General features: G+C 38.3%; 1 protein-coding gene across 2 annotated transcripts in view; it reads right to left on the bottom strand.

Annotated features, from left to right (window-relative positions):
• The window catches only part of LOC105498749 (G kinase anchoring protein 1), an 81,397-nt gene that overhangs the window by 38,857 nt on the left and 24,179 nt on the right, over window positions 1-18,361 (bottom strand). For both annotated transcript variants that reach the window (XM_071077618.1, XM_071077619.1), the window contains exons 5-7: window positions 15,314-15,391; window positions 11,161-11,284; window positions 6,862-6,884 (exon numbers count right to left, since the gene is read on the bottom strand). In XM_071077618.1, the coding sequence (XP_070933719.1) occupies window positions 6,862-6,884; window positions 11,161-11,284; window positions 15,314-15,391 (225 nt within the window). The remainder of the gene's footprint in view (window positions 1-6,861; window positions 6,885-11,160; window positions 11,285-15,313; window positions 15,392-18,361) is intronic.

Genomic DNA, 18,361 nt, shown 5'->3' with positions numbered 1-18,361 from the left:
ACGGTGAAACCCCGTCTCTACTGAAAAATACAAAAAACTAGCCGGGCGAGGTGGTGGGCACCTGTAGTCCCAGCTACTCGGGAGGCTGAGGCAGGAGACTGGCGTAAACCCGGGAGGCGGAGCTTGCAGTGAGCTGAGATCCGGCCACTGCACTCCAGCCTGGGCGACAGAGTGAGACTCCGTCTCAAAAAAATAAATAAATAAATAAATAAATAAATAAATAAATAAATATCATTAAAATGTACAGGAGAGACAGACCAAACAAGTCTAGGGAAGGTTTTGGTGAGAAGGTAGAACATTTATTCATCAACAACATTCATTTACATTACCTACTATATGCCAGAAATGAGGACTACTGGGGACAAAGTTAACAAAAATAGGCAGTAAGGAAAAGGACTCTCTATTCGATAAAATGTTCAAGGATCGCTGGCTAACCAAATGCAGAAGATTGAACTGGACCCCTACCTATCACCATATACAAAGATTAACTCGAGATGGATTCAAAACTTAAATGTAAGACCTAAAACTACAAGAATCCTAAAATAAAATCTAGGAAATACCAATGCAGACACTGGCCTCGCGAAAGAGTTTATGAACAACTCCTCAAAAGCAACTGCAGGTCGGGCACGGTGGCTCATGCCTGTAGTCCCAGCACTTTGGGAGGTCAAGGTAGGCGGATCACTGGAGCCCCGGAGTTTGAGACCAGCCTGGACAACATGGCGAAACCCTGTCTCTACCAAAAATACAAAAAATTAGCTGGGAGTGGTGGCATGTGCCTGTAGTCCCAGCTACTCAGGAGGCTGTGGTGGGAGGATTGCTTGAGCCTCAGAGGCAGAGGTTGCAGTATGCCGAGACCGTGCCGTTGCACTCCAGCCTGGGTGACAGAGCAAGACCCTGTCTCAAAAAAAAAAAAAAAAAAAAAGCCAATTGTAACAAAAACAAAAACTGACAAATGGGACCTAGTTAAACTAAAAAGCTTCTGCACAGCAAAAGAAACTATCCACAGAGTAAACAGACAACCCAGACAATTCTTTTTTTTTTTTTTTTTTTTTTTTTTTGAGACGGAGTCTCGCTCTGTCGCCCGGGCTGGAGTGCAGTGACCGGATCTCAGCTCACTGTAAGCTCTGCCTCCCGGGTTTACGCCATTCTCCTGCCTCAGCCTCCCGAGTAGCTGGGACTACAGGCGCCCGCCACCTCGCCCGGCTAGTTTTTTGTATTTTTTAGTAGAGACAAGGTTTCACTGGGTTAGACAGGATGGTCTCGATCTCCTGACCTCGTGATCCGCCCGTCTCGGCCTCCCAAAGTGCTGGGATTACAGGCTTGAGCCACCACGCCCGGCCTCTTTTTTTTTTTTTTTTTTTTTTGAGAGAGAGTCTTGCTCTTGCTGTGTGGCCAGGTTGGAATTTTTTTTTTTTTTGAGACAGAGTCTGGCTCTCTTGTCAGGTTGGAGTGCAGTGGCGTGATCTCGGCTCACTGCAACCTGCACCTCCCGGGTTCAGGCGATTCTCCTGCCTCAGCTCCCAAGTAGCTGGGACTACAGGTACACATCACCACACCCAGATAATTTTTGTACTTTTAGTAGAGACGGGATTTCACCATGTTGGTCAGGATGGTCTCGATCTCTTGACCTCATGATCTGCCCACCTCAGCTTCCCAAAGTACTGGGATTACAGGAGTGACCCACCACGCCCAGCCCCCCCTTTTATTTTTAAGTCATGGGGTCTCACTCTGTCGTCCATGCTAGAGTGCAGTGGTGCTATCATAGCTCATCCTGGAATTCCTGGGCTCAAACAATCTTCCTGCCTCAGCATCCAGAGTAGCTGGGACTACAGGTGTGCACCACTGAGCCTAATGTTTTTTACAAAACTTTTTAAGAGATGGGATCTCACTATGTTGCCTAGGCTGGTCTGGATCTCCTGGCCTCGAGCATTCCTCTTACCTCAGCCTCTGGAGTAGCTGGCATTACAGGCGAGAGCCACCATGCCTGGCTCTGGGCTCATCTTGTGTACTCCCTGTCATCACCCTAGATACAGCTATTTCTCCAAGGAGTCCTGGTTCCTTTTATGGGAGAATGGTTTTAGAACCAGTAATCAATTTAACATCACAAAAATAACCTCACATTCTATGGCCCCTGATGTGATGTGATAGGAAATATATCACACCATCTAGGAAATACTCTTGCCTCTTGACTCAACTCCTCAAGAAAACAACTTGATGGATGACAGAGCCTTGGCAGATGATAAAAAAGGAAAAAAAATTCTTTTTTTTAAAGAAAACAACTTGAGTCAGGCACAGTGGCTCACTCTTGAAATCCCAACACTATGGGAGGCTAAGGCCCGTAGACCACTTGAGGCCAGGAGTTTCAGACTAGCATGGGCAACCCAGCGAAACCCCGTCTCTACTAAAAAGAAAAAATTAACTGGGTGTGGTGGTGGGCGCCTGTAATCCCAGCTACTCGGGAAGCTGAGGCACAAGAATTGCTTGAACCCAGGAGGCAGAGGTTGCAGTGAGCCAAGATCGCGCCACTGCATTCCAGCCACGACAACACAGAGAGACTCTGTCTCAAAAACAAAACAAAACAAAAAAACAGAAAAGAAAAAAAAAAAAAGAAATGAATCTGTCAAATCTCAACAGCTAATTAACGGTTTGTAAGAAATTCTGTAAAGCTATAACCCCAAGATCCCCAAGTAATCATGTGATCTCACTTGCAGTGAAGGAACAGATAGCAGATGAGAGTAGGGAGTGAAATGGAGAGTCCTAAAGCTGTCTAAATGCTTGGATCCAGTCAACTATGAGGTCAACTCTCCCCCTATTCTTCCATGATGTGGTTATATGAACCAAATAACTGTCTCTGTTTTGTTTATGCTGAATTGAGTTGGCCTTCTGTTGCTTACAACCAAAGAGAGCTAACAAATGTAACACACACAAACAAGGAAAGGCTTAGTAACAAGAATGAGCTCAATACACTGAGAAGAATAGAAAATAGGTTGAATCTTTAGGTAAAACCAGATTCTAGGTGAGATTTATTTAAAGCTAGATTAAATTTATTTGCTTTTAAAATTTAACAGTCTAAAAAAAAAACAAGAAACAAAATTAAAAATTTAGGCCAGGTGCAGTGGCTCACACCTGTAATCCTGACACTTTGGGAGGCTGAGGCGGGTGGATCACGAGGTCAAGAGATGGAGACCATCCTGGCCAACATGGTAAAACGCCAACTCTATTAAAATTACAAAAATTAGCTAGGCATGGTGGTGCACGCCTGTAGACCCAGCTACTCAGGAGGCTGAGGCACGAGAATCGCTTGAACCCGGGAGACAGAGGTTGCAGTGAGCACTCCAGCTTAGCAACGGAGCAAGACTCCATCTCAAAAAGAAAAAAAAAAAAAATTAATAGTCTAATTTTATTACTGCCACACTCCTGTGTGTTGGTAGCATTAACTACAGGGTTCACTATTTGGTGTATTTTTCTTTATTCTTTATTTTCAATCGCACTCTGATCATTTATCATAATTTTAGAAATCAACAGATCCAACATTACTCTTCATAATATAACTAGGGCCTAAAGTGAATAAATTATTTGTCCACACTCATAATCAGCTAAAGGTAGACACGTGGAGCATAGTGCTAAAGCACAGTGCTATAAGAAGGAAGTAGGTTGTAGAGACAGACAGGACTGGGTTTGTCCCCTGGTTCCTTTCTTCACACAGTCCTTTTCATTTTTAATATAATTTTTACATAAGTAGTACATGGACATGACAGAAAATTCAGAAGCTTATACTATAAAAAGCAGACTATTTCTTGTATCCCTCTGTCTGATATCTACCCCACCGTCGCCTTTGACAACCACTGTTACAGTTTCTTGGGTACTCTTCCAATGATAATGCATTCAAGCATATTGAAGACTTGATCATTTAGACTTCAAGACACATGATGGTCACTACGATTTTTAAAACTAAAACTATACTAGAAGGACCAGAGTTTGGAAGGCCAGAAAAAAGTAGGACTAGAGAGAAATGAGGATCTATGAGATTCCCTTCCTAACAGTTCTGGCATTTAAAAAGCAACATATTAAAAAACAAAACAACTTCAGTCCAACAGAAAAAGACTAAGAATCAAATAAAACTCCTGAAACGGCATGATTTGTTGAGATTTTATAAAGAGGTATGTACAAGCACCTACTCTAGACAGAAGAAAAAAGAAATAATGAAATTAACCTGAGAACAAGTTTAGTTAACAGTTAGAGGAATATATATGCAGTTCAAGTACACCTCATCAACCCTCAATAAAGTAAAATCTTTTCCCTCCTGAAGTTTATCCAATAAATATCTGATTTAAGAGGAGGTAGGTAAGAAGAATATTATTCTCCACAGATGTTAAGAACTTTAGAGTAGCCATGAAAAAAAATCCCTTGGCCTAAGTAATATATTAAAGATGGAATGAATTAAGTCAATCATTCAGCATACAATGTTAACAAAACCAGTACATTTGTAGGAGCAAATAACATTTTATTTAAGAGTTCAAATGAAAGTTTCTTTAGGGTTTTTTGGATTCTCTGTGGAAAAAAAAAGATCTTCTAAATTCCTAGATCAATGGTATAACCATTGTAACATTTAAATATTTAAGTCCCAGAAAGTAATACCTCTAATGGAAATGGAACATAATTTTGGCATGCTTTTAACAAGTATCAAAAGGTACACCAGTCAGAATAGCTATTATTAAAAAGTCAAAAAATAACAGATACTGACAGTGTTACAGAGAAAGAAATGCTTATACACTGTTGGTGGGAGTGTAAATTAGTTCAACCATTGTGGAAAGCAGTGTGGCGATTCCTCAAAGAACCAAAAACAGAAATACCATTTGATCCAGCAATCCTATTACTGGGTATACACCCAGAGGAATATAAATGGTTCTGTTATAAAGACACATGCACGTGTATGTTCACTGAAGCATTGTTCACAATAGCAGACACAGAATCAACCTAAATGCCCATCAGTGGTAGACTGGATAAAGAAAATGTGCTACATATACACCATGGAATACTATGCAGCCATAAAAAAGAATGAGATTGTGTCCTCTGCAGGGACATGGATAGAGCTGGATACCATTATCCTTAACAAACTAATGCAGAAACAAAAACCAAATACTGCATGTTCTCACTTATAAGTGGGAACTAAATAATGAAAACACATGGACACACAGAGGGGAACAAGACACACTGGGGCTTACCAGAGGGTGAATGAAGGGTGGAAGGAGGGAGAGGATCAGGAAAAATAACTAATGGGTACTAGACAAAATACCTGGGTGACAAAACAAACCACTGTGACACAAGTTTACCTATATAACAAACCTACACATGTACCCCTGAACTTAAAAGTTAAAAAACAAAAACAAAAAAAAAGGTAATGTGAATTACGTATTATAACCAATTTCTTAATTTAGTTATAAGGGAAATAAATTATAATTAGACTGTATTAACAAATGTGGAACTTAATCATCAGAAATCTTCAAAATGAATGTTATGTATCAGGTAATTTAACAAGACAGAACACAGTTCTAAAATTACAAGGAAATACAAAATATATTATTCTACATACAGAAGCTTGTTTAAATACAACTCATCTTTAATAATTAAATAGGATCTTGTCAGTTTGCATTTTTTGTCTTCTTTCAAATCAGGAAAGAAGAAAAGGCAAGCATCAAACAGTTTATAGAGTTATCTTGCACTATTGTAGAATAATGCATTACACAATGTATACCTGCTTTCTTATTTGTGTAACACTATCCCCCAAATAAATCAATGGACAAAAATAAATTGGAATCAGTTCAAAAGTATGTTTGCCACTTTCAAACATGGAATTAATATTCAGTCCATATATGTAGTCATTTAAATTTTAATCTAAGAAATGACGACAATGGTTTGCAAATAACTTTAAAAAAAATCAACCATCTGTTTTAACAGCAAATCAATTCTGTGTTTGCATGCATAGTAGTTAGGAACTAAATTAATAATATAATCACAGAATTATTTAGATGTGATTTTTTTAAGAGAGAGATTTCATTTTCCTAGCCTGTCAAGCAAATGTCTGAAATAAACAAAAAAATGGTCAGAAGCCATATATATAAGTGAAATCAAGGACCATCTGACCATAAAAAAAAATTAAACAATGGAATTACTAATAAGAACACATATATAATAGAAGAACAAAACTTTGAAATTATTACCTTAAAAGATAAAAATAATTTCAACATTTTGTTAGTATCTTCCTCAATGTTAGAGGATTTTTAAAATAGCAGAATCTCCCAACTAAAAGATTTGGAGAGGCTGTACTACAGTATTTAAATAACAGAAACAAAAAACCCCAAATCCCCAACACCAGGAAGTGTAGGCGACACTAGCAGTGGATGGTAAGAGAAGTATATAATCAGGTTACTCTACCCATGAGTACATTTAAAGAATCACAGTTCATTTCAAATTTCCATAATTCCAAAATACTATGAGACATCTTCTCAGGATAAGTTTTTAATAAAGATTAAAATACAAAGTGGGAGATTAAACCACTTTTCTCTGAGATTTTAAGCTTGGCACACACAAAGTAACCTTTGGCTCATACACACATATACACAAATTAGGATGATAAAGCCAAATGATGTTATGCTTCATGCAAATAATCTTGTTTTTATTCTCTAGTAATGCATTTTACATCTTTATATAATGGCAGAAACATGATTGGGTTCACTCAAGACAAACCTATGGGTTGTCCTTTAAATGATTATGTCTCCAAAAAGACTTACTGCTAAATAGTAAAAGTATTATTCTTAAAATCGTCAGTGTTTTCTACAAGATGGCTACAATAAGACTTACCTCAGTCTTTTTACTAATGTGATCTGTAAATGAAAAAGAAATAAAGATGAAACTTTATTGAAGGAATTTAACATATAAAAATGTTTTAACATGTAAAAAAAAACAAAAACAAAAACAAAAAAAACACCAAATGGACAGAATTTCAAAATTATCTCATATGAGTTACAGAATTCATTTAAGAGTTTTCTGATTCTCATCTGATTTACTTTTCTAGGTTTAAGATGTTAAAATTCAGTATATAATTACTAATTTACTCAGCTTAAGGATCAAGTCTTATTATCCTAGTAAATGACACCCATATCAAGGGATATTATTGCATTTTAAGCATATGAGTTCCACAGTTCCACATAATTTAGTTTTTTGATAATTTGGGAGGTGGGGGGAGCAAGTTAAGGGGACACAAATATGTCCGAAATCAAATTACAGGCTACTACAACTACAAAAAATGTTCAGATTGCTGCTTTTGTGTAACGAAAAGGTAGAATAGTAATTTATGTCCTTTAAAACTATTAGCTATTTTATTTTAAAAACATACATCAAGGTGATTTAATAGTACTATAAAAAAACCTAAAACTTGATATATATTTATACAATTAACACAAAAAATAACCCATGACAAATATATCTAGATGAAAGAAATTACTGGCCTAGAAACAACACAGCATTTCTGGAAAGCAATTACCAAGAGCAGAATGAGGAAAGCGTAAGGGAATTTAAAGTACAAATAAGGCCAGGGGCGATGGCTCACACCTGTAATCCCAGCACTTTGGGAGGTCCAAGCAGGCGGACCACCTGAGGCCAGGAGTTTGAGACCAGGCTGGCCAACATGGTGAAACTCTATCTCTACTAAAAATACAAAAAATTAGCTAGGCATGGTGGTACATGCTTGTAATCCCAACTACTTGGGAGACTGAGGCATGAGAATCGCTTAAACACAGGAGGCAGAAGCTGCACAGAGCCAGGATCGTGCTATTGCACTGCGGCCTGAGCGACAGAGCAAGACTCTGTCTCTAAATAAAGTACAAATAGTGAGCAAGTATTCTTATTTAAATTGGAGATGATCAGGATATCTAATACTTAACAATGCTTCTTGTCTACAGCAGAAGTTTTCTATTCTCAAGGACCAAAAATAATACAACTTTCTTACAACTCAGAATCTAAAAGTTGGACCAGTTCTCTAAAGAATTTCTTGATCAGAACAGTGTCCATAAACACAGTAAATGCCAAAATCACCAACTTCAGATCAAACTACCAAATCTTGGTAAGTTACACAGTCACTCTTCTAGCATGTTCTATTTAGCATACAATGTGAAGCCAGAACCTAAGGAAGAACCTCAACTGTGTTAATCATGACTTGAAAAAGCTGTGTAGCTTCCCTTTAATAACATATTGATAACTCGGGAGGCTGAGGCAGGAGAATGGCGTAAACCCGGGAGGCGGAGCTTGCAACGAGCTGAGATCCAGCCACTGCACTCCAGCCTCGGCGACAGAGCGAGACTGTCTCAAAAAGAAAAAAAAAAAAAGAACAACAACAACAAAAAACATACTGATATTTTTCTTTTTTTTTTTTTTTTTTTGAGATAGAGTCTCGCTCTGTCCCCCAGCCTGGAGTGCAGTGGCACAATCTAGGCTCACTGCAAGCTCCACCTCCCGGGTTCACGCCATTCTTCTGCCTCAGTCACCCGAGTAGCTGGGACTACAGGCGCCCACCATCCCCAGCTAATTTTTTGTAGTTTTAGTAGATACAGGGTTTCACCGTGTTAGTCAGGATGGTCTCGATCTCCTGACCTCGTGATCCGCCCACCTCGGCCTCCCAAAGTGGTGAGATTACAGGCGTGAGCCACCGTGCCTGGCCATACTGATGTTTTTCTAAAATTCACATACTACCTAAGAAATTAAATATGGAAAACAGGAGTTTTAGAAAGCATTATTTCCATGTTTCTGCCTAGTTTTTAATAAAATGTCTTTTTTTTTTTTTTTTTCTGAGACAGAGTCTCCCTCTGTCGCCCAGGCTGGAGTGCAGTGGCGTGATCTCAGCTCACTGCAACCTCTGCCTCCCGGGTTCAAGCGATTCTCCTTTCTCAGCCTCCCGAGTAGCTGGAGCTACAGGCACGTGCCACCATGCCCCGCTAATTTTTTGTATTCTTAGTAGAGATAGGGTTTCACTGTGTTAGCTAGGATGGTCTTGAACTCCTAACCTCGTGATCCGCCCACCTTGGCCTCCCAAAGTGCTGGGATTACAGGTGTGAGCCACCGCGCCCGGCCATATTTGTTTTTTTAACTCCCAAAGCAAAGCAACTTAATCACTGGCAGCCTACAGGGGAAAACTTTCTTGATCCTCAAAGGAAAACAATACAATCTTCTAAATATATTCTCTGATTTTCAAAGAAAGGCTTATTTCTGAAAGCAGTATTTTAGGTTTTCTCTTTTTGAAATTATTGCTAAGGTAGGCCGGGCGCAGTGGCTCAAGCCTGTAATCCCAGCACTTTGGGAGGCCGAGACGGGCGGATCATGAGGTCAGGAGATCGAGACCATCCTGGCTAACACGGTGAAACCCCATCTCTACTAAAAAGTACAAAAAACTAGCCGGGCGAGGTGGCGGGCGCCTGTAGTCCCAGCTACTTGGGAGGCTGAGGCAGGAGAATGGTGTAAACCCGGGAGGTGGAGCTTGCAGTGAGCTGAGATCCGGCCACTGCACTCCAGCCTGGGCGACAGAGCGAGACTCCGTCTCAAAAAAAAAAAAAAAAATTATTGCTAAGGTAATATTTATCCTCACAGAACAATGCCCAATGTACTAAGGCTGAATTCATATGACTCAAATAAAATGCTCTGTCAATGAACAAACAGCTGTCCATACGGTGAGCAACTATTCTGACTGGTATAGACAAAGCGCTGTTCAATAAAATTTTCTGTGATGATAGTAATGTTCTATAGCTGGACTAACATGGAAGCCACTAGTCATATGTGACTACTGAGCACTTGAAATATGGCTAGTGCAATTAAGAAGCTACATTTTCATTTTAATTTTTACTTAAATTGCCACACATGAATAGCAGCTACCATACTGTACGGCACAGGCTAAGTATTTTTTAACATTTCCCACATTAAAAATAATGTGCTTTGTGGTTTTTCTTCAAAAGTTTAGTGGATAGTAAAATTCCTTCTGTCTTCTCCATTTGATAAAAAATACAAATGATATTATAAACACTTTTCTGGTAACAAGTCTTGTCCTAAAATTTGTATTTTAATTTTTTAAGATGCAGTTCCAGATAACTTGAAGACATTGACCAATAATGGCTGAAATATGAAAACATTATTCCTGGCTTAGTGTAAGCAAAATCAGTTCATGTATAAGGAAAATAATATGTTTCAAGATGACTCAAACTACAAATGTCAATTTTTATTTTCAGTAAGTTTTAGAACAGAGACAAACTCAAAAATACAAAAAGATAAATTCTTACTAAAGTTTTATGGGGTTTTAATGACTGATTTTAAATTACTTTAAAACCCCAAATGGTTTTAGTTTATTTCCCAACAGTTTTGTCCCTTCCAAAACTCATGTTGAAATTTAATTGCCACCAGGTGTGGTGGTTCACGCCTGTAATCCCAGCACTTTGGGAGGCCAAGGCGGGCAGATCTCCTGAGCTGAGGAGTTTGAGACCACTCTGTGCAAGATGGTGAAACCTCGTCTCTACTAAAAAATACAAAAGACTAGCTGGGCGTGGTGGCACAGGCCTGTAGTCCCAGCTACTCAGGAGACTGAGGCATAAGAATTGCTTGAGTCACAGAAGCAGAGGTTGCAGTGAGCCACAATTGCACCACTGCACTCCAGCTTGGGCTACAGAGTGAGAATCCATCTAAAAAAAAAGAAGAAATTTAATTGCCATTGTAACAATATTAAGAGGTGGGATCTTTAACAGGTAATTAGGCCATCAGAGCTCCACCCTCACAGGTGGGATTGGTTATAAAAGGGCAAATTTGGCCCCCTTTTGCTCTCACTCTTGCCATGTGATGACTTGTCAAGAAGGCCCTCACCCGATGCTGGCATCTTGATACTGGACTTCCCAGCTTCCAGAACTGTGAGCCAATAAACTTCCTTTCATTATAAATGACCCATTCTCAGGTACTCTGTTACAGCAGTACAAAACAAACTAAGACACAGGTTTACATTTTTTACATTCTACATGATACATGAACAACTTTTACTTATTGTTTAAAAATTATAAAGATATTTACAACTGAAATATAAACTAGATGTAGAATAGTTCTTTTAGCATAATAGCATTGTATATATATTACCTTCCGAATGAAAATCTTTTAGTGATACTGTGAGAGGTTTGTCTTTTCCCTGATGAGTCTTTCTTTTATCTTTTTTATTCATAACTTTGGACTGAGTTGAAGTATTTTCAGCATTTTCATACTCCTAAAAAGAATTACCAACAATAATTAAGTTCAGTTTACAAACTGTAAAATAAACTCACCAATAGGTAATATGTTTCTTAAAGTTTATTTTTTTAAAAAATAAAAGGCAAATAACCAAAATTTAGGCCAGCCAAATTGTATAAAGGGATACCTCTTTATTCATTTACTCAATCCCTTACATCTTAAACATTAAAATGAAAACAAAAAAAGTTACACCTTGGTCTATAACCCCCTCCTCGTTGCTACCTTCCTCCTTTCAAGACCAAATTTAAGACAATAATCAGCAATTTCCTGCCTCATCCCACTGAAATCTGGCTTCTGCTGGTCTCTGACACTAAAATTAAAGTCAACCTCCTCTTTATTGCCAAATCCAAAACACATTTTTTTTTCAAGCATCTCTTGGTTTTCTTAATACATTTCTGACAACTGCTAAGCTTCCTTTGCTGGCTTCTTTTCTCAACCGTCTCAAAAGCGTAGCAGGTGTTCACATTATCCCACTCTTAACCTATTTAACCTTTATACCCACTGCTCTTCAATCTCAAAGTTTAAAGTTCTACCAATAAACTAATTATTTCTCTATAGACAGACAACTGAACTGGAATGTTCAATAAGCATCTCCACATGAAATATATTCTATCTTTCCATCTCACCACCCTGCCTTCCCCACTCGATCCTTTATGAAGTACCTTGTTATGCCGCCACCATCTGCACATCTGTCTAAGTTGGAAACCTCAGAGTATCCTTGCCTACTCTCCTACACACCTTACAGCCAATTAATTACTAGGTCTTGTTTAACTTATCTCCTGAAGATCTCTTAAATTCATTCTCTGTTCTTTGTACATTCAGTCATTTCCCCAACTCCCTTTTGCTTGGATACTGCAACAGTCTCTAATTTTAGCTCCTCAATCCATCTTCTACACTGCTACACATGAGTTTCTAAAATGAAAACCCAAAATCAATCTAAAAGTTAAAATGATTAGGGCCGGGCATGGTGGCTCACGCCTGTAACCCCAGCACTTTGGGAGGCCGAAGTCGGTGGGTCACAAGGTCAGGAGATCGAGACCATCCTGGCTAACATAGTGAAACCCCATCTCTACCAAAAATACAAAAAATTAGCCAGGCGCGATGGCAGGCGCCTGTAGTCCCAGCTACTCGGGAAGCTGAGGCAGGAGAATGGTGTGAACCCGGGAGGCGGAGCTTGCAGTGAGCCAAGATCACACCACTGCACTCCAGCCTGGGCAATAGAGTGAGACTACGTCTCAAAAAAAAAACGATTAAACAGCTTTCTGCCAATGGATGTATAAAACCCAGTCTCCTTGCCTAGTACATGAAGTAATTTATGTCCTATCCTTCTGGCTGTATCTCCAGAAGTTCTAGGTCCTTACATGACAGTTTTTCAAATATGCTATATTCTTTCACATGTATACTTCTTATATACTTGCCACTCCTTCCTTCAGAATGCCTACTTTCCTCTTGTCTACCTCATGAACTTCTAATACATCTAATAAGACTCTTTTTAAAGAATCCTTTCCTAAAACCCATCCCCACTGAAAAACCTTCTAGTTTTCTGAGTTTCCACTGCACTGAGAACATACATCTTTCAATACTATACACTATGTCTCCCTCCACTACACTCAAGGGGCACATTTTGGCTATTCAATAATTATTTGGTGAATAACTGACAGAACAGAACAGAAAATGCCATCTCAGTCAGGCATGGTGGCTCACTCCTGTAATCCGAGCACTTTGGGAGGCAGAGGTGGGCAGATCACCTGAGGTCAGGAGTTCAAGACCAGCCTGACCAACATGGAGAAACCCCGTCTCTACTAGAAATACAAAGTTAGCCAGGGTGGTGGCGCATGCCTGTAATCCCAGCTACTCAGGAGGCTGAGGCAGAAGAATCGCTTGCACACGGGAGGCGGAGGTTGTAGTGAGCCGAGATTGCGCCATTGCACTCCAGCCTGGGCAACAAGAGTGAAACTCTGTCTCAAAAAAAAAAAAAAAAAAAAAAAAAAAGAAAAGAAAAGAAAATGCCATCCTAAACTTTAGTTATCTGTTATAAAAATCCTTAGGCTAAAACAATTGTATTAAGAGTTGTTTTATTGAATATTGACTTTTATCTCAATGACTACACATCAATACAATCCCATCGAACTACCCATTGCATACAAAAGAAGTTCCTCCCTTCTCTTAGTCATTATTATCTGCTAAAATCAGTGATTTTGAGTATTACACCTATGACTGTGCAAAGAACACTGGCTGGGAGTATGACATTTTATCAACACTATTTACTCTATTTCTCCTCTAGGATACAGGTAATCCTTCTAGCTTTAGAATCTAGACATATATCCATAAATTTAACAGCAAGAAGTCACCTTTGTATAATATTCTATTTGATAAATTGTATCTCCTAATTGAGCAAAACAGGATTACTTCTCCAGTGTAACCTGATAGTCCATTTAAATGATTAAATCATAGTAAAACTAGCTGTATCAATTTTTGTAATTTTCCTGCTTTGTGTCTAAATGGCTATGTAACAATAATGGTTATAGTTCATTCTTCGTCATTTGGGGTAACGGAAAGAGGGATATGGAAATGAAACACATATAATATACACAGCCCACTTTATTAGCAACTTTTTTCCTTTTCCCTGGAACTAAGTTCAATAACTAGCAAAAGCAATGCTGTGAATTTTTTTGTTAAGATGGAATCTCCCTTTGTTGCCCAGGCAGGAGGAGTACAGTGGGATGATCATAGCTCACTGCATCCTCTAACTCCTGGGCTCAAGGGGTTCTTCCACCTCAGCCTCCCAAGTGGCTGGGAATACAGGTTCACACCACCATGCCTAGCTAATTTTAAAAAACCATATATTTAGAGACAGGGTCTTGCTGTGTTAACCCAAGCTAGTCTCAAACTCCTGGCCTCAAGCAATCCTCCTGTCTCAGCCTCCTGAGTAGCTGCTGTGAATTTTAATTATTTGCTTGTTTTCATTTTGGATGAAGACACTAATGTACAAGGACATGGCCAAAATGTCTTAAGGATGACCAGAGACCATTTAAGATCAACCACTGAGTAATCACAGCTTGAACAAATTTTATAAACCAAAAAATAATCCCAATAAATGTTAAAGAATAAAATGTTAAATGATATTAATATAATGAATACTCACACAACTTAGGAAACCAACACTTCTTTTTACTCAAATCCTCCTACAATAACAAGCTATAGAATGCATTTCAGCACACAACCTAATATCAAAGTTCAGTGACAAATGCTGAGCTTTCAAGGCCAAAATTTCAGAAATGGCCTCCTACTTTATTTGATTGTAGTGCATCTCTGGCAGAGGTCTCTTAAAGAATGCCCGTGTACTATAGTAGCCCATATTAAAATTTTAAATCCACTTATTTTCTATGTTCATTTAAAATTAAAATAATCAGCCAGGCACGGTGGCTCACGCCTGTATTCCCAGCACTTTGGGAGGCCAAGGCAGGTGGATCAGCAGAGCTCAGGAGTTCGAGACCAGCCTGGCCAACATGGTGAAATCCCATCTCTACTAAAAAACAAAATTTAGCTGGGTGTGGTGGCTCACGCCTGTAGTCCCAGCTACTCAGGAGGCTGAGGCGGGATAATTGCTTGAACCTGGGAGGCGGAGGTCGCAGTGAGGTGAGATCATGCCACTGCACTCCAGCCTGGGCAACAGACTGAGACTCGGTCCCAAGAAAAAATAATAATAAAAATAAATTAAAATCATCTGTTGTGAATTTTATTCTCTCTTCCCTTCATCTTGGGTGGGGAAATTCCTTAACTAAACGTTCCAAGTCGCCAGACAAAGCTTTAGTCCAACTGTTTCTGTTCTATCTCAAAAGTTGAGAAGGAATCCTATTATAAACACTTCTTGGTAATATTTTATTACGGTAATGAATTTTTGGATAAACTTTATAGAAGAAATTTTATGTAAAATTCAAATAGGTTGATTTTAACTTCACCACTTAAACTTCTAAAATATCTAAATCATTAAGTATGTAAATACCTTTTTGTGTTCTTCATATTCTAATTTACTTAGTAATAATGCCTTCTCAAGATCTGCTTCAAACATTTCAGATGTCAGCTAAAAAAAAAAAAAAGTTTCACAATAAACAGACAGTATCATTACATCACACGAGCAAAATAACCACACACATTACTATATATAGAGGAAAAGAAAGCAAACATGTTAAAAAACAATATAGATTCTCCAAAGTTATATAACCATGCCAAACTAGGAAGCCTATACTCTATAGAAGACATCAAAATACAAATTTCCAATTTTGAGATTTTCATTTCTCCTCTTCATTGTTAATTATCTGTTGTATATGATATAATCTTACTTTTTACCTTAATAAAAAAAATCTTACCAAATTATTGGCACTATAATAGATGTCAAAGGCAACATTCAGTTTAGGACACCAAAAATTATGAGTGATTATTACTCAAAAATATAAGAATACAAAAAAAAAACTCAATAAGCATTATTGAACACAGTATACCACTTCCTGGATATAGAAAAAACCACAGGTACAGAATAAGGTTGCCAAATGTCCTGGTATATGCCAGGTGTTACAGAATAATTGTTCATAGTGCATCTTTTTACTCTCAAAATGATAAACTATATGGTTGCTTTAAGTCATCTAATAATGATTCTTTGCGATATACATTTGTTCCTCTTTTTCACTAATCAATGTCACTTAACTTTTTTTTTTTTCTGAGACGGAGTCTCGCTCAGTCACCCAGGCTGGAGTGCTGTGGCACGATCTCGTCTCACTGCAAGCTCCGCCTCCTGGGTTCACGCCATTCTCCTGCCTCAGCCTCCCGAGTAGCTGGGACTACAGGCTCCCGCCACCACGCCTGGCTAATTTTTTTTTTGCATTTTTAGTATAGACGGGGTTTCACCGTGTTAGCCAGGATGGTCTTGATCTCCTGACCTCGTGATCCACCCGCCTCAGCCTCTCAAAGTGCTGGGATTACAGGCGTGAGCCACCGTGCCCGGCTCACCTAACTTTTTAAAATCTAGCTTTCACCATCCTCCAATCCAATTAATCTCTACAGGACTTACTTTTCCTAATTGCCAAACAGAATGCTGCAGTAGTTGGATGGAACTTTGGGTTGTCCGCTGCTGGGCATAGGTGAGTGTGTTTGCAGCTGTATATAAGACAGTTGCAACATGACATGTGTAAACATCCTGGATTTGTATACATGTATGTGTCCATGTGTACAGGGTAACAAAAGCATAAATTTAGTGGGCATCTCTTTTTTTTTTAATCAATCCAGAATCCCTTCCTCCATTCCTTTAAATAACTGCAATTCATTCCAAAGTCCCATGGTCTCAGCAGGACAGCCAGTCACACAATTCTGTACACTAAGCACTGCCATACCACACAAACACCCAAGCTATCATCACCAATGACAAAAGGTGGGGGCAAGTGATCCAATTCCTTTTTTTTCTCCCAGGAATTTTGAGAACAAAGAAAAAGCAGGTGGAGTTTAATTATCTGATGATAACCATCAAAAAATGACATCTACTAGCTCATGCCTCTGAGCACTCCCAAATTCCTTGGTTTCCAGCTTTCCCAAGACCTAATTATTTAGTTTTTAATTCAAATCTGAGAATCACTCAGTATCCTTCAAAAAAGTTTTCTTTTTACCTAAGTTAATCATAATTATTTCTGTTGCTTAATAATTTTTAAAAATCTAAACTAAAATAGAAACCAACTCCAAAAAGAAGTGATCTGTTTCAAAGAGACACCTTAAAAACTAGAAAAATATTAACACTGGACACTATGAACTAAACATTTCTAAACAAAGTCATCCCTTTGAAAGCATGTCATCTAATCCTATGCTGATACAATAAAAAGAGAGGAAAAATGATTAAGCTTACACAGAAAAACAATCTAACTCAGAAAAATACAATTAGAATTAAAATGGTAAGTAAGGATATATAGGACTAGAAAATCAGATTCAGCCCAGTGTAAATTACACATACTTTATGGAATAACTTAAAAGAAGTGAAAAATTAATCTAAACTAGAAATTAGCAAGAAAAAGTAATAAATTAATCTTTTAGGCTTATTATATACACTTATGTATATGGGTATTCAATGGTTATAAGATAAAAGGAAATTTACATCAATTTCTCCACCTAACCTCATGGCAAACTGATACAAAATGTTTCACTACAGTTAAAGGACAGTAATCATCCTAACAGAAAAAGTAACAAAACTAGGCTGGCACAGTGGCTCATGCCTGTAATCCCAGTACTTTAGGAGGTCAAGGTGGGGGGAATCACCTGAGGTCAGGAGTTTGAGACAGCCTGGCCAACAGGGTGAAACTCTGTCTCTACTAAAAAAAAAAAAAAAAAAAAATCAGCCTGGCATGGTGGTGCATGCCTGTAGTTCCAGCTACTCAGGAGGCTGAGGCAGGAGAATCGCTTGAACCCAGAGGTGGAGGTTGCAGTGGGCTGAGATTGCACCACTGCACTCCAGACTGGCTGGCAGAGTGGGACTCTATCTCAAAAAAAGAAAAAGTAACAAAACTACTTGTTTATTCTAAACAAAGTTGGTTCAATTTGCCAATAAACTTTTAATCCCTATTGATGGCATTTAATTATTATAGAAAGGGCAAATTGAGATTATTTTTAATATGTCACATAGTCTGACGATATTCCAGAAATAAGGTAGTGGGCAGAACAGGTTAGGAAGTGGAAGTCTTGTTAGACGTCATTTTTATTTTTCATATTAACTCACAGAATTTAAATATTAAGGCAGCTCATTCTAATAGCTTGATAAAAACTGAACGACATCGAAATTTTAAAGTAAAAAAATATGGCCCTCCCAGCAACTGATTCTAATAGTATTTCGGACTTTAAATTTACCTTTTAATTGTTAACATAAACTAGTATACGAGAAAATGCAGGTAGACAAAAATGATTTAAATTTAAATTTTTAAAAACTAGAACAAATCTTCCAAAAATTTCACTGTATGATCAATCAGCCACTAAGGATTCATTTAGAGTTTTCTAGGGGCTGTGCCCTCCCTGCCTATGG

The sequence above is a fragment of the Macaca nemestrina genome, chromosome 14 (assembly GCF_043159975.1).
Source record: "Macaca nemestrina isolate mMacNem1 chromosome 14, mMacNem.hap1, whole genome shotgun sequence".
Taxonomy (NCBI): Eukaryota; Metazoa; Chordata; class Mammalia; order Primates; family Cercopithecidae; genus Macaca; species Macaca nemestrina.
Note: the sequence above shows the minus strand (reverse complement) of the source record. Positions and strands in the feature narration are given on the sequence as shown.